At 35.6% G+C, this 12395-nt stretch overlaps 7 protein-coding genes across 9 annotated transcripts; 1 reads left to right on the top strand and 6 right to left on the bottom strand.

Annotated features, from left to right (window-relative positions):
• Positions 1 to 1207: 1207 nt before the first annotated feature.
• On the bottom strand, positions 1208 to 1961 carry LOC107268223 (chymotrypsin inhibitor). 2 transcript variants are annotated; one of them, XM_015740785.2, is made up of 3 exons: positions 1697 to 1961; positions 1481 to 1593; positions 1208 to 1395 (listed from the first exon to the last, which is right to left on the bottom strand). In XM_015740785.2, exons 1-3 carry the CDS (start codon positions 1746 to 1748, stop codon positions 1306 to 1308), a joined length of 255 nt encoding a protein of 84 aa, XP_015596271.1. In that variant the 5' UTR covers positions 1749 to 1961; the 3' UTR covers positions 1208 to 1305. The 2 variants fall into 2 exon arrangements, with proteins under 2 accessions (XP_015596271.1, XP_015596272.1); XM_015740786.2 differs by having other exon boundaries at positions 1703 to 1798.
• A 689-nt stretch (positions 1962 to 2650) lies between these two features.
• On the bottom strand, positions 2651 to 3327 carry LOC107268224 (chymotrypsin inhibitor). Its single transcript, XM_015740787.2, has 3 exons — positions 3205 to 3327; positions 3022 to 3131; positions 2651 to 2942 (listed from the first exon to the last, which is right to left on the bottom strand). Exons 1-3 carry the CDS (start codon positions 3248 to 3250, stop codon positions 2850 to 2852), a joined length of 249 nt encoding a protein of 82 aa, XP_015596273.1. The 5' UTR covers positions 3251 to 3327; the 3' UTR covers positions 2651 to 2849.
• Positions 3328 to 3623: 296 nt separating this feature from the next.
• Positions 3624 to 4604, bottom strand: LOC107268225 (chymotrypsin inhibitor). Its single transcript, XM_015740788.2, has 3 exons — positions 4008 to 4604; positions 3831 to 3931; positions 3624 to 3748 (listed from the first exon to the last, which is right to left on the bottom strand). Exons 1-3 carry the CDS (start codon positions 4054 to 4056, stop codon positions 3656 to 3658), a joined length of 243 nt encoding a protein of 80 aa, XP_015596274.1. The 5' UTR covers positions 4057 to 4604; the 3' UTR covers positions 3624 to 3655.
• A 278-nt stretch (positions 4605 to 4882) lies between these two features.
• LOC107268165 (cysteine-rich venom protein 1) lies at positions 4883 to 9586 on the top strand. The gene is made up of 6 exons (XM_015740650.2): positions 4883 to 4890; positions 5003 to 5060; positions 8242 to 8265; positions 8682 to 8787; positions 9211 to 9329; positions 9398 to 9586. The coding sequence occupies exons 1-6, from the start codon at positions 4883 to 4885 to the stop codon at positions 9494 to 9496; spliced, it is 414 nt and encodes a 137-aa protein (XP_015596136.2). The 3' UTR covers positions 9497 to 9586.
• On the bottom strand, positions 6029 to 7655 carry LOC107268166 (cysteine-rich venom protein 6). The gene is made up of 5 exons (XM_015740651.2): positions 7373 to 7655; positions 7146 to 7267; positions 6460 to 7069; positions 6294 to 6397; positions 6029 to 6198 (listed from the first exon to the last, which is right to left on the bottom strand). Exons 3-5 carry the CDS (start codon positions 6503 to 6505, stop codon positions 6091 to 6093), a joined length of 258 nt encoding a protein of 85 aa, XP_015596137.1. The 5' UTR covers positions 6506 to 7069; positions 7146 to 7267; positions 7373 to 7655; the 3' UTR covers positions 6029 to 6090.
• A 237-nt stretch (positions 9587 to 9823) lies between the features above and the next one.
• LOC107268167 (chymotrypsin/elastase isoinhibitor 1) lies at positions 9824 to 10417 on the bottom strand. The gene is made up of 3 exons (XM_015740652.2): positions 10299 to 10417; positions 10099 to 10205; positions 9824 to 10016 (listed from the first exon to the last, which is right to left on the bottom strand). The coding sequence occupies exons 1-3, from the start codon at positions 10345 to 10347 to the stop codon at positions 9942 to 9944; spliced, it is 231 nt and encodes a 76-aa protein (XP_015596138.1). The 5' UTR covers positions 10348 to 10417; the 3' UTR covers positions 9824 to 9941.
• Positions 10418 to 10589: 172 nt separating this feature from the next.
• LOC107268168 (venom peptide SjAPI-2) lies at positions 10590 to 12091 on the bottom strand. Of its 2 annotated transcripts, XR_003059806.1 has the most exons (4): positions 11760 to 12091; positions 11270 to 11411; positions 11049 to 11176; positions 10590 to 10973 (listed from the first exon to the last, which is right to left on the bottom strand). XR_003059806.1 is itself a non-coding variant. In XM_015740653.2 (3 exons), exons 1-3 carry the CDS (start codon positions 11319 to 11321, stop codon positions 10884 to 10886), a joined length of 270 nt encoding a protein of 89 aa, XP_015596139.1. In that variant the 5' UTR covers positions 11322 to 12085; the 3' UTR covers positions 10592 to 10883. The 2 variants fall into 2 exon arrangements, 1 of the variants encoding a protein (XP_015596139.1); XM_015740653.2 differs by having other exon boundaries at positions 10592 to 10973; positions 11270 to 12085.
• Between the last annotated feature and the right edge of the window lie 304 nt (positions 12092 to 12395).

The raw sequence follows: 12395 nt of genomic DNA, 5'->3' as shown, positions 1-12395 counted from the left end.
AGGGTAGGGGAGGTTTTAGGTTCAAAGTTTTTTTTTCATTTTTTTTTTGTTCGAATACCAAACTGTACTCGTTATACAATATTTGATGAAAGTCACAGAGCATCGTTTGCTCGGTGTAATTGTTGTAGGAATTATATTATATTATGACAAAGTTATATAACCGGACGAAAGGCAGCATTCCTTCGCCATGTCGATCCTCATTGTTGTAACTTTTAATTGGATCACAGAACGCGGCAAAAAATCATTCTCGTTCCTACTTTATTATGCCAATTGAATCTCATTGACAGGCGAAAATTACGTGCAGGCTTTGTCCCAGCGTATTTCCTTTTGGCTCGTGCCACCCGGTATTTCGCAGCCCTTCACGGGCGAGACGCCGCGACGCGTCGCGACGCTTCTATTGTTTCGGGAAACGCGAACCATCCCGACTTTCAAGGTAGGTCTCTGTGCCTCTTGAATATTCTTCTTTTTTTTTCCTTTTCTTCTCTTCCCAAGAGATTCCCATCTTCTGGCGAAATCTTCGAGCAGCAACAGCTTGCCGATATGCGTTTCGCAATGTTGCCAATATCCTACTTTACGATGACTTTATATATCTTTATTTCCTAGATTCCTGTTTCCTCCAGGTCCCATCTTTTTTTTTTTTTTCTATTGAATATAAAACAGACCGGAGCGCAAAATCCGTACTCACTGTCCTTCGGGGCGTCGCGACGCCTTCGGTAACGTCCGGGTAAAAGATTTTCAGATTGGCAAATCGCAGTCTCTTCCGACTATTACTTAGCTTGGGGTGTCTTTTAGCGCGAGGCTAAGTTTCCTCATTATTTTAGGGTTCAGGACTGAGATTTCGAAATGGTTTATAAACGGCAGCTAAGATTTTCCCACCCTTCGAGTCCATCGACAATATATTAATATTTTCCCGCAAAATCCTCGTCTAATTCGACTTCCATAACTGCCCCAGCCCGAATCTCATTTAATAATGCGCTGTTAAATTCCATTAATGACAAATTGCTTTATGATGGGGTTCGGTTTTCAAAGTTACGCCAGGCAAACTAGGGTGCGACTCAGCCAAGTTATTAACCGCATCCTTAATTAATAAAGATATTCAGTCATGCGATTAATTTTCGGTTCGGTCTCTACGACGCTTAAATTAAAGTACGTTCAGCCCTATTATATTGAGGCTCTCGTCTAGGAATTTCATTCACGTTCAATCTCCTTAAATTATTATTCACTTTGACTTTATTCAAATTACAACCCTTTCCATATTAAGTTTCTCCCCCGTCATATACGTACATCATGTCACCCAACGTTTTTTTAATCCGTAGGACAGTTTTCCTGCGTAACACAATTCCTATTTGCGTCTCTCAAGAATCCAGATTTACACCGACATCCGATAATGCAATTCTGAAAGGAAAGATTTACAATCAATATTAAACAAACAGTATCCCTTATCGATCGATTCGTCATGGACACGAATAACGATACTTACGAATGTACAAATTTGAGGATTGGGATTCTCACACGATGGCTCGCAGGCTGATCCACAATTGGTCCATTCTTGATTCTCTTCGCAATTCTGTCCCGTAACTTGAGCTTCGGAATCTACACGGGGTTTGATAATTACGATTTTTCGAAATTCACAATAATTTTACAGACAAGTCAATTGCATTACGTGCCAATTGTCATTTGTGGCAGAGAAACTTACACGCACAGTAGATAATGGCGACGATCAGGATCACTTTAACGATGCGAGACATGTTGACTGCTTTTCTTCGATGCTCAAAGACAAATAACTGCGATCAGTGCCGATGCGACGTTCTTATATAAGCCGGGAATTTTTGTTTGCTAATTGTTTCATTTAAAAATCCAAGATATGCATACATATGGAAATGTGTGATTTTGACTTTAAAGAAAAAATGTTTTAACGCGTGAACGTTGCTCTGTCAACAGTCCAAGAGAAAAGCAAGCTCTAGTGTTGGTAGTAGTAGCGCTGGAAGAAAGGGATAGAAGATTCGATTAAGAAATGAGAAATCTGTTAAATGCGATAGAGAAAGCCCATGACCAGAGAGAGAGAGAGAGAGAGAGAGAGAGAGAGAGAGAGAGAGAGAAAGAGAGAGAGTCGATGATAACTCATGAAGCTATCGTAATTGGAGCAGTCGGCCCATATATACAATATACATATATTTATACACAGTCAAACGGTAATATTTAATCTACAGAGAAATGCGTGATTGGAATAACCATGATTTCGCAATAAGTCATTATGCAATCTTAACCTATATATACTGTTTCCTAACAAGCATTAAAAATCCTGGGTCAATATTCACGTTTACACGAAAAAGTCTACGTGAATTTTCAATATGCAGGTGGAAGAAGCAAAATGTGTGAACTGCGTCAGGTAAGTGTCTTTTCTGAGAATCGACGGAAGAGTACAGATGTTAAACAATAAATACACCGATGGAATGTTTGATTATCCGTGATGCAGGTGCCTAAGACAGTTGCAGTTGCATCTTTTTCTCAAGAGTAATACCTCAGTTGCACGGACGAGGTATTACTGTTAAATGAATATTTTGTAACATGCGTCCCTTATAATATCATTCGAAGTTCCGTCATTTAATCGGCACAATGTGGGACGTTTCGTTTGGACAACAGATTCTGATTAAATTTTTATGCCGTATAAAATTTATTTTCGAATTTTTAATACGCTACACGAATAACGATTTTTTTTGCATTTGGTAAAATTTACGCGCTACTTCAGATACTGGTACAATTTTGAAGCCGGTTGTACAATAAGTCAATTTATTAACGCTGGAATATTTTCATCTCATGTACTATCTTTTACAAGCATTGAGATTCGATTACTTCGGACAATCTCTTTGAAGGACACACCGCCTGTCTTGTGTGGAGATGAATACGTATCCTCGTTTGCAAAAGCAGCCTTCTACGCAGACCTGGAAATGTACGTTATTTTATATTGTTATCAATTACTTATAGGGATATACAGTCAGTGCATATGTATATATTACTTACTGTAGGACAAAGCCGGGGCCGTCGGGGTGAATTGCACGTTACATAACACGCAGAACCACATCGATTGTAAACAGCATTTGGTCCACATTCATCGTCCTGTTGATTGGAAACTAAATTGAAAGTCGTGTATTAATTGCAATGGAAATGCGGCGATACTTCTAGTAGTACAGTAAAGACGATTACAGGCTGCCATGCAGACTACGAGAAGAAATACGAGAAACTTGTTCATGGTCGTCAGACGTACGTTGGTGTTTTCAAAGTGACACTAAACAGTTACTTTACTCGCTATCTTCTTTTATACGTAACATTGCTGGTATGAATAAAACATCAACAAAGTGGTGCAACAGATATTTAAACACTTGTTCCATGCACTTGTCATTGTTTTAATTTACAGTCAGAGATAAGACGAGAATTATTTGGTGGATATGGATATGGTGGTTCGAAAAAAAGTGAGGGGTGAATGACCTCGCGTGTAAAATTTTTTGACTTGGGCTCTGGAAGGCAAAAATTTATTATTAAAATTAAATCATAGTTTTTACACGTTTAAGATATTACTTTATATTCGAGCATTAACTGAGTATAGATGTACAATTGATTTTTTCGTCAAATTTCTATGATGGAAATCATATGAGAATTATGTCGGACAAAGGTACGGGGGAATGCATTCACGTGACATGTGGGACGTTGATACATATCCCGGTACGCAGAAGCAGCCTCTGACGCAGACCTGGAAATGAATAGATTTTTGTGAAAATTATGAAATTTATATGAATCTTTTACAAATTCTATATGCATTATGTAATACTCACTTTAGGGCAAATCATATGTCGTGGGAAGTCACACGATGGGCGGCATATTGGGCCACAAGTTTGGTAAACCTGATTCGGTCCGCATGATTGTTGATTGGAAACTAAAATAAAAATTGCAAAATTTATTATTGCATTGATAATTTAATAAGTTTCTAACGGCAGAATGGGAATACTCACGGGCGACCAAGCTGACCATAAAAAGAAGCAGGATCAAAAATTTATTCATTCTATATAGGATATATCACTTATCACAATAGGATATATCACTTTCGAAAGTGATACTAAAATGAAGTAATTTCTATTACATTCTTTTATACTTGAGAATCGCCTTGTTATCGCCATTTTGCAAAATAAAATATTGCGTCAGATATTTAATCATCTGCACTGTACACTCGACCTTGTGTTTTTCTCTTCTTCTTTTATCCTAACGAAATAAGCGGCATTGTCAGGTGAAACATAGTCGAACGTATTAACGTGCTTTATTCATCTTATTTACGTTGGTAGTAGTTATTGACAGCATCGAAGCACTATACATATATAATATATTATACGTTACAGATACTTTTTTCGCATTTAAAAACGTCCTCAATTAACGTGGACACATTATTTCATAAACGCATGTATTCGATCTGCGAGATCTCCATAGGAGTCCTGGTAGGCAGAAGCAGCCTCTTACGCATTCCTAAAGATATATGTTTTTATCCATTAAATTCTTAAAAATGTTTGCTAATTACAAGAAAGCGTCAATTATTTAATCAACTGCACTATACGTATATACACTGGTCTGTCTGTGTTTTCATTTACTTTCGCATATATTTTAAAATTGATTAATGGCCATGCAGTTTTTTATCCTACGAGTAACGCTTCAGAAACGGGCTATGTAAAAGTAATAATTGAAAGCATCTTCGCTCTGGGTTAACGTGGGAGGGATGGTCACATGCTCGGGGTCATCCGAGCTAGGTATACAGACAACCAATCATATCACAAATTATATATTATTCATTTAATTATTTCATATATATATTATATTTTAATCAATCCGATCAATACAGATGCCGATGTATTGCGTACGATTTTTCACGCATCAGAATCCTCTGAATTAACGTGGACAGTTTCTCGGGTTGACGCACACATTTGATCCACGAGATTTCAATATGAGTCCGTCTCTGCAGAAGCAGCCTCTTACGCACTCCTAAGTATAAATATACATATTTATCTTTATTAAATTCCGTATAATCATTGCTAATTATTTGTGAAAATTTTAATTATTGACTGCGATACGTACCCTGGTGCAAGGGTTAGGCCTCACATTGCATATTCGGGGACATCGTGTGCCACACGTTTTGAAAACTTGATTCCTCGGGCAACGCTGCTGCTGCGCGGAATCTAATGTGACAATTTGAAAGTTTGACTCAAGTATCTATGGGCAATTAATTTAATTGAAAATAAAGAATTGCGCCTGATTGCAACTTGAAGGATACTTACAGACGGCCAAGCAGGCGAATAGCATTAGTAAGACAAGAGCCTTATTCATTTTTGCTATGGCAAGTTATTACTCTCCAATGCGAAACTAAATCGAAATGGTTTGAGTCGCCATCTTTTTATACTCGATAAACCTTTCATCAATATTTAGAAACACCTGTATGAAAAAGTGTGCATAGGATGTTTTATCAGTCCAGTATGCATTTAACATTGTATTTTTATTTAATCGAACCTCTTAGAATGCATTGATGCATTCTCGGAGGTGCATTCGAAGTTAAATATTGGTTTTTACAATGGTGCAATATTTATTTTTTTATCAAGCACCAAGGAAATTAACAAGACATCCAGCTCTTACTGTGTGTACCTTCTTTATTAACGGTAAGTAAAGAAGGCTAAGATTTATTCGGACGATGCAATGCATTTAAGATATCAGATTGACGAATAAACTGGAATGATATTTACTGCATAAAGATAGTCTTTATTTTTGTGATCGTAGATGCTATTTTTGTAACCTTGAGCAACACAGCTTCCGTCATCGCTATCTACACGTAACACAGTCGCTTTGTATTATTAGAACGACATAATGCATTAATGTCTCACCTCTATTGCGAAGTCATTGTTGCAATTTTATTTCGATTTTCTCGAGTCGTAGGATATTTCACAAGCATTATTAAAAAAAAGACGTATAATCGTTAAAGGAGATAATTACAAAAATCTATGTCTAAATGCACTGTATTTATTTATTGATTTTACATTCGTTTGATTATTAAATTATTCTTTATTCTACCAAAATATACTGACAGCAGTCTTCCTCCTTGATACAGGTGAATGTTGAGTTATTTTTGAGTATGTAACCCTTCACACAGAAACAGCCTATCTCGCATCGCTGCAACGTAAGGTGAACGTTCGTTGCATTAAACAATCCTTTTTCCATGTTTTAAGGTTATAAGCAAAATTAATGGAATTTACAAAATTTCATACTTTGACACAGATACCAGGCTTGTATGTACACGTGGCACGACAGGGTGTTCCGCACTCTTTGAATTCGGAATTCTTGGGACACGGATGGGGACTAACTGCCATGCCTGCAGAAAAGATCCCCGAATGCATTCTTAAGAGAAAATGGAAATATTCTGAAAATACTTACAACTGGCAGCCAGCAGCAGAGCAATGGTGAAAATAAGACTCTGCATGATCAGATACGTTTGACAATTGTAACAGTAATGTGACTGATATTTATTTTTGTGGCTTTTTATACCCAATAATGAAATTATGAATAACAGACCTGCAAACGCAAACGCGACTAATCTAAAAGAATTTGCAACACACTTGCACAATCTTTACATTTATTCAATTTACGGTTACTTGAAAGTCATAATAACCTTTGTGTTTCCTCAAGATTTTAAATTGGCCAATACCTCCTTATCGGCTTAAATATTATATTAATTTAGACAGTCTTACTAAGAATTTTTCGCAATCGCATCTTTGAATATGGAAAAATTGACTGTGCAGAGTATGTGATATGTGAAAACTGAATTTTATTGAAGTACTCGAATGACAATTATTTTGGCAAGTCCATTACTGTTATATAAAAATGCAGACAACTTTTTTAAATATTTTATAACTTCAATCAAATTCGTTTAATTTTCTTATTTTCCTTTTTTTGGGCAATATTTTCTCAGGATGCATCTTGGATTCCTCTTCGACTTTCGAACGTATCCTTTTTTGCAAACGCAGCCACCACCTAGTTTGCATATCTGAAAAATTAACTTCTATTAATATATCGATTTTGTTTCGGCTCAATCAATAATAAAATAAATACAAAACACGTACTTTGGGGCAGGGACGGGGCAGATGCGTGTCACAATAAACGGGACAAACATCTCCGCAATTTGCGAATTCCTCATTCGGTTTTGTGCACTTTATTGAAGTTTCTGCTGCGACCTGTGTCACATCTAATTGGCAAGTAAACAATAAAAAAAATTAATTAAATGTATTCCATGATCCTTTAATACTATTTTTATATTTATTAATCGGTCAAACGTTATTCCAATATTTACAGATATTCAGTACAGCCACAAAAAGACTGACGACCAATATGAAACTCTTCATCTTGGCAAATCGAAGCTTCAGAATTAGGTACGATACTGTAAGAGCTATTTTCTTCCTCTGCCTTTTATACGTAACAGTAATACAAGTATCGAATACACCGGCTATCGAGTATTTATTCACTTGGAATTTCCGTTTATGAAATTGGATGACGATATCAGTTTTTGAAGTAAATAAAAGTACGGATGCGTCTGCACTAGGACGTATCTATTCGTGAGGAATGCAGCAAGGATGTTTTCCTCCTGAAAGTTTTCCTCCTATGTGAATTAAGCATCATTAAAATCATTAGATAATACACAAGTTTATTGATAACATTCAAACAAGTATTTTCACCCATATACTGATATTCTTACATAAAATTAATGATTACTTTCTTAATTATTAATTTCACCTGTTAGGACGAATTATTTCGTTTTGAACAATCATGTGTTGAGTAAGTGACCCTGACCGTAAATGTTCAACTGAACTATGACCTGTGAGGTTGGATTTGAAAAGACGTTTGAAAAAATGTTATCACGCAAACGCTTTTGTGTTGTTCAAACTAAATGAATGAATAAATAACGTAGAAAAAAGTAATATACAGGGTGATTTTTTTGAATCGCCTCGGGCTGATATCTCGTAAATTAAGCGACATACGAAAAATACATCTTATATGAAACTTTCTTGATTTTGAGGGGGAATGAAGATGGTATAGTCAGATTTATCGTTGGTGGAGCCGCCAAGGTTAGGTGAAGGTCAACTTTGATTTTTTAAATAGAACGGCGCACTTTTTTTCACAAATCCTGAAAGAGCATCCAATTTTACATAAAAAATATCAGAGGTACTTATGGCCTACAACCAAATGGTAATGAGATAAGAGCTGGGCAAATTCTATTTAAAAAATCAAAGTTGACCTTCACCTAACCTTGGCGGCTCCACCTACGATAAATCTGACTATACCATCTTCTTTCCCCCTCGAAATCAAGAAAGTTTCATATAAGATGTATTTTTCGTATGTTGCTTAATTTACGAAATATCAGCCTGAGGCGATTCAAAAGCATCACCCTGTATACCTCGTTTATGTTATCAGGTATAATATTTCTAATAAATCTTACTAAATTAAGACTAATTACAGGTCGTTAAAACTTCAGTTACTCCTAATTGTATTTGTATGTCCTGAGTTGTGTCAATACAATATTCTTATTAACAAATGCATCCCAGTTGACAAAACATTGATCAATATTTTATTTAATCATGAGATTTGTCTTTTTCGTATATAAGGAAAAGATCTGGACATCTGGACACAGTATCATCGTCAGGCTGCGAGGCCTTGTTAAAATGAAGATATTATTTCTGGTAACCTTTGTCATGGCGGTTCTGGTCATTTGTGAGTATTCCAATAGAAATCTATACCAGTTATGTCATTCCTAACTACTATTGAGTGTTTTAGTTTTTTCGCTGTGAAATTAATTTTTTTAGCATACATGTTAATCAATTAATTGGTAGCGTGCAGAAAATGTTCGTGCCAAAACTGGAAGTGACGCATATGTGTGCAAATTGAATAAATCCGATAAATTTCAATGAATTTTGATGAAACTCGGTATGCCTAAGTTTTTTGGATCGTTGATTACGAATCTCGATAAAAAATTTAAAAATTCTTAATGGTGAGTTCGGATTCGTAATCAGCGACCCGACAAAGCCCCTATAGATGATCTTTTATGTGAAATTAGGAATTACTCGCTTTTACCAGTTTTGGTGAAAAACTTTGATTTCGGGTTTAGTAGTTAACTGGTTAAATGTTTTTCGTTAGATTCAGAACAGAGCGAGCCGATTTGCACATGTACATGCAGAGACCCAAATGAAGTTTACTCGGAATGTGGATCAGCTTGTCCTCCAATCTGCAATGTACCGCCTATGCCGTGCATTCAGGTTAGTAATTCTGTACTAGTTGGATAATTTTTTTAAAAGGTGATGTAACATTTATATCAAATTTTTAGATTTGCGTAAAAGGATGCTTCTGTGCAGCAGGATACGTGCGGGAATCGAACGCATCTAACAGCAAATGCATCCCGAAGTCGCAATGCCGTTATTCTTGATTACAGTTATAATATACGATTACAGGTTATTTTGTTATAACCAGAAATTATTTATGGGACATTTACTTTAATAAAAGATATCCAATTGTATGATTATTTTTTCTTTAATATACACACAACAATAAATAATCTAGTCAGTGGATTATTTATTAACGAGACATCTTTACAAATAAATTTACATCGAAAATATAACAAGCATTTTTTAATATATTCAACAGCTGATGTGGCTTCTCACGTCTGGTTTAAAGGTACGATAATCATGATCGTCATCGAATCCACGTATCAATAATTTTTAATGAATAGACAAAATATCTGTATACTATTGGGTTTTCCACAGCATTTCCGGTTCCGTCATTTCAATTAACCCAGATTGCACTTTGTATGGTTAAATTTGCATTGGTCACAATTATAAAATACAATAGCGCTCAAAAACAGTCTAACGTATTTAACAATAAACACAGTTGCCATTTTCGTCCAGTTTGGAGCCACCAGCACAGACGCAACCTGGTGGTCCACAAACCTGAAAAAAAAATTAATAATTATACTATTCTTTAATCGGGCCATTGTTTTTCATATTATTTTTATATATATATTCTCCATACTGCAGGGCACACTCGATCGTCAGGAATGCATCGCGCAGGGCAGCCAGTTGTACAATTTGACCAAACTTGATTCTCTCCACAAAGTTCAGTATTTATCTGTGCAATAACTAAAAAAAAATTAATTAATCTTTAGAGGCCCAAACTTTGAGATCTCTAATGGTTAAACTTGACAAAATAAGTGAATGGTAACGATTACTTACTTATGGTAACGATTGCTAGGAGAAAGAAAGCTTTAATTATTCTCTTCATCTTGATGTCCGATCACTTTGAATTACTGGATTGGAATTAGTCATTTCCTTTTACCTCAGTCACTTTTATACTAAAAGTTCCCGCACAGTTATTACGTGGGTCACGTTTTAAGCGCGTGCAGATATAATAAATACTTATGACGTAAACGTACGTTATTCGTACAATGCCTCAGAATCGTTACGACTGTATATGAATGGGGTATGAATATAAAAAGACATGAATACAAATTAATGAATTTTATTTAAAACGATCCACATTAATCTATTTGTTATACCGATAATAAGATAATGATTAATAATACATATAGTATATATATAATATATATTACAAAACTTTATCGTAGCAAATAAAACTAGTGTCCGTAGGATCTATTTTTAATAAAAAAGATCGCATACGAATTAAAGACACGAATGAGGAAAAACTTGAAGTTGAATATTTAGATAGATATTTTTTTGTTATACATGTAATCATTACCGTTATCATTTGATAATTAGACAATTAAACATATTATATTTATCCATGATTGATTTTGCAAATTAACGTATGCAATCATTCTCCCGTATACACCGGCCACCACGAAACTCTCGTATGTAACCTTTATTGCAGAAACATCCCCAGACGCAACCCTGTAATCAGACGATTGAGTGAATATTGGTTTTACCTTTTACTTTTTTTTTTATTTTTAAGGTAAAAGTACATACGTCTGGACATTTAAATAACTCATGACCGATTACGTGACACAATTCGGGACAGCGTGTACCGCAACGAAATGTGGTGTTTACGGGACATTTGGGTGCTGCGGCATCGGCACGAGCCACGCGAGTAGTCGCTGACGTATAAAATAATAGTAACAAATTTTTTATTAATTTCATATTAGATTTAATTATTAATGGAAATTCTGGTCAGTTTTATGTATGCTCACATAGAAAGACGAGTAGACAGCTCAGGATTAAAAACTTCATTAGATCAGACATTCGTTAGCTGTTACTGGTAATTTAATGCATTATGAAGATATTGCATAGGTGACTCCCCTTTTTATTTATAACGAGTTCCAGCTCCGGACACTTTACGGTATCAATTGCAATTGTGTAAATAGGGTTTGTATATGGAAAAACAAGTGGAACAATTTGAACTTACAGAACAGCTGTTTCTTCATGTATAGAAGATAAAATATAAATCAATATTTAGAATTCACCTGAGTCGTTAGTTTAAGTGGTATCTTATTGCGATGGAATAAAGGAAATAAAGAATTAATAAGAAAATTCATTACCGGCGCGTGTAACAGAAATTACGTAAAGACGTAGAAAATGAAGAAATTCCAATGATACGTAAATTTTCGTGAGTGCAGCCATTAGCGTGAGTAATTAAGCGAAAATGTTTCCTCGATTAAAATATTCTCATACCCCACATACCTGTCAAGTATGACGCCACGAGGAAGGAACGTCAATTATTTTGATTGTCAAATTATATTTTCGACAAATTCGCGAAGAGGGAATGTTTATCGTTAGCTGTTGAGAAAAGTGGCTTAATTACGAGAAACTTCACTTCGGTGCACGTGTCTCTGTTTTAAATATTCTACCGACTGCCGATACAATTAAAGCAGTGTAGTGAAAAATATTTTTTTTTTTAAATATCGTTACTCATCATTTGCATTCTTACAAGATTTTATTCTAAATGAACGATTGTAAAGCAACATTTGGACAACTTTGTCAACCAGCAAGGAAAGAAGTCTGAGGACAGGGACTTTGATATCATACCTGAACGTCTATATATAGGTGTCACGATTACGTAACACGGGACTTTACCGGCGGGATTTCCCAAGAATAACTATTCATAAATATATTAATAATAATAATAGAACGTGTCGACAGACTCCCGCGATGGTTATAAGTGGTCAGCGAGAAGCGTCGGGACGCCTGTGTCTATAAAAAGAACTGAATTACCGTGTCGATCCTATTAGATCATAAGATGGCCCTCCTTCCGGTAGGATCAGGATGTCCTGGGGCGACGTCGTTCAATGTCGTTCATCGTGCTGGTATTAATTGACG

This window comes from Cephus cinctus, unplaced genomic scaffold (genome assembly GCF_000341935.2).
Source record: "Cephus cinctus unplaced genomic scaffold, Ccin1 Ccin1_scaffold0494, whole genome shotgun sequence".
NCBI lineage: Eukaryota > Metazoa > Arthropoda > Insecta > Hymenoptera > Cephidae > Cephus > Cephus cinctus.
The sequence above is the reverse complement of the archived record's forward strand: the minus strand, read 5'-3'. Positions and strand labels throughout refer to the sequence as shown.

Excerpts from the sequence above, each read along its gene's own strand:
- LOC107268223 (XM_015740785.2), bottom strand. The coding sequence starts at position 1,748 with ATGTCTCGCATCGTTAAAGTGATCCTGATCGTCGCCATTATCTACTGT. Across the intron at positions 1,594-1,696 it reads CGCCATTATCTACTGTGCGT|ATTCCGAAGCTCAAGTTACG; the intron begins GTAAGTTTCTCT and ends AACCCCGTGTAG. Across the intron at positions 1,396-1,480 it reads ATCCTCAAATTTGTACATTC|AATTGCATTATCGGATGTCG; the intron begins GTAAGTATCGTT and ends CTTTCCTTTCAG.
- LOC107268224 (XM_015740787.2), bottom strand. The coding sequence starts at position 3,250 with ATGAACAAGTTTCTCGTATTTCTTCTCGTAGTCTGCATGGCAGCCT. Across the intron at positions 3,132-3,204 it reads CGTAGTCTGCATGGCAGCCT|TTTCCAATCAACAGGACGAT; the intron begins GTAATCGTCTTT and ends CTTTCAATTTAG. Across the intron at positions 2,943-3,021 it reads GGCCCCGGCTTTGTCCTACA|GTCTGCGTAGAAGGCTGCTT; the intron begins GTAAGTAATATA and ends GTACATTTCCAG.
- LOC107268225 (XM_015740788.2), bottom strand. The coding sequence starts at position 4,056 with ATGAATAAATTTTTGATCCTGCTTCTTTTTATGGTCAGCTTGGTCGCC. Across the intron at positions 3,932-4,007 it reads TATGGTCAGCTTGGTCGCCC|TTTCCAATCAACAATCATGC; the intron begins GTGAGTATTCCC and ends TTTTTATTTTAG. Across the intron at positions 3,749-3,830 it reads GACATATGATTTGCCCTAAA|GTCTGCGTCAGAGGCTGCTT; the intron begins GTGAGTATTACA and ends ATTCATTTCCAG.
- LOC107268165 (XM_015740650.2), top strand. Across the intron at positions 5,061-8,241 it reads ATTTATCTTTATTAAATTCC|GTACTTATGGCCTACAACCA; the intron begins GTATAATCATTG and ends AAAATATCAGAG. Across the intron at positions 8,788-9,210 it reads CATGGCGGTTCTGGTCATTT|ATTCAGAACAGAGCGAGCCG; the intron begins GTGAGTATTCCA and ends GTTTTTCGTTAG.
- LOC107268166 (XM_015740651.2), bottom strand. The coding sequence starts at position 6,505 with ATGCAGAGTCTTATTTTCACCATTGCTCTGCTGCTGGCTGCCAGTT. Across the intron at positions 6,398-6,459 it reads TCTGCTGCTGGCTGCCAGTT|GCATGGCAGTTAGTCCCCAT; the intron begins GTAAGTATTTTC and ends TCTTTTCTGCAG. Across the intron at positions 6,199-6,293 it reads AGCCTGGTATCTGTGTCAAA|CGATGCGAGATAGGCTGTTT; the intron begins GTATGAAATTTT and ends CTTACGTTGCAG.
- LOC107268167 (XM_015740652.2), bottom strand. The coding sequence starts at position 10,347 with ATGAAGAGAATAATTAAAGCTTTCTTTCTCCTAGCAATCGTTACCATA. Across the intron at positions 10,206-10,298 it reads CCTAGCAATCGTTACCATAA|TTATTGCACAGATAAATACT; the intron begins GTAAGTAATCGT and ends ATTTTTTTTTAG. Across the intron at positions 10,017-10,098 it reads ACGATCGAGTGTGCCCTGCA|GTTTGTGGACCACCAGGTTG; the intron begins GTATGGAGAATA and ends TTTTTTTTTCAG.
- LOC107268168 (XM_015740653.2), bottom strand. The coding sequence starts at position 11,321 with ATGTCTGATCTAATGAAGTTTTTAATCCTGAGCTGTCTACTCGTCTTT. Across the intron at positions 11,177-11,269 it reads CTGTCTACTCGTCTTTCTAT|CGACTACTCGCGTGGCTCGT; the intron begins GTGAGCATACAT and ends TTTATACGTCAG. Across the intron at positions 10,974-11,048 it reads AGTTATTTAAATGTCCAGAC|GGTTGCGTCTGGGGATGTTT; the intron begins GTATGTACTTTT and ends GTCTGATTACAG.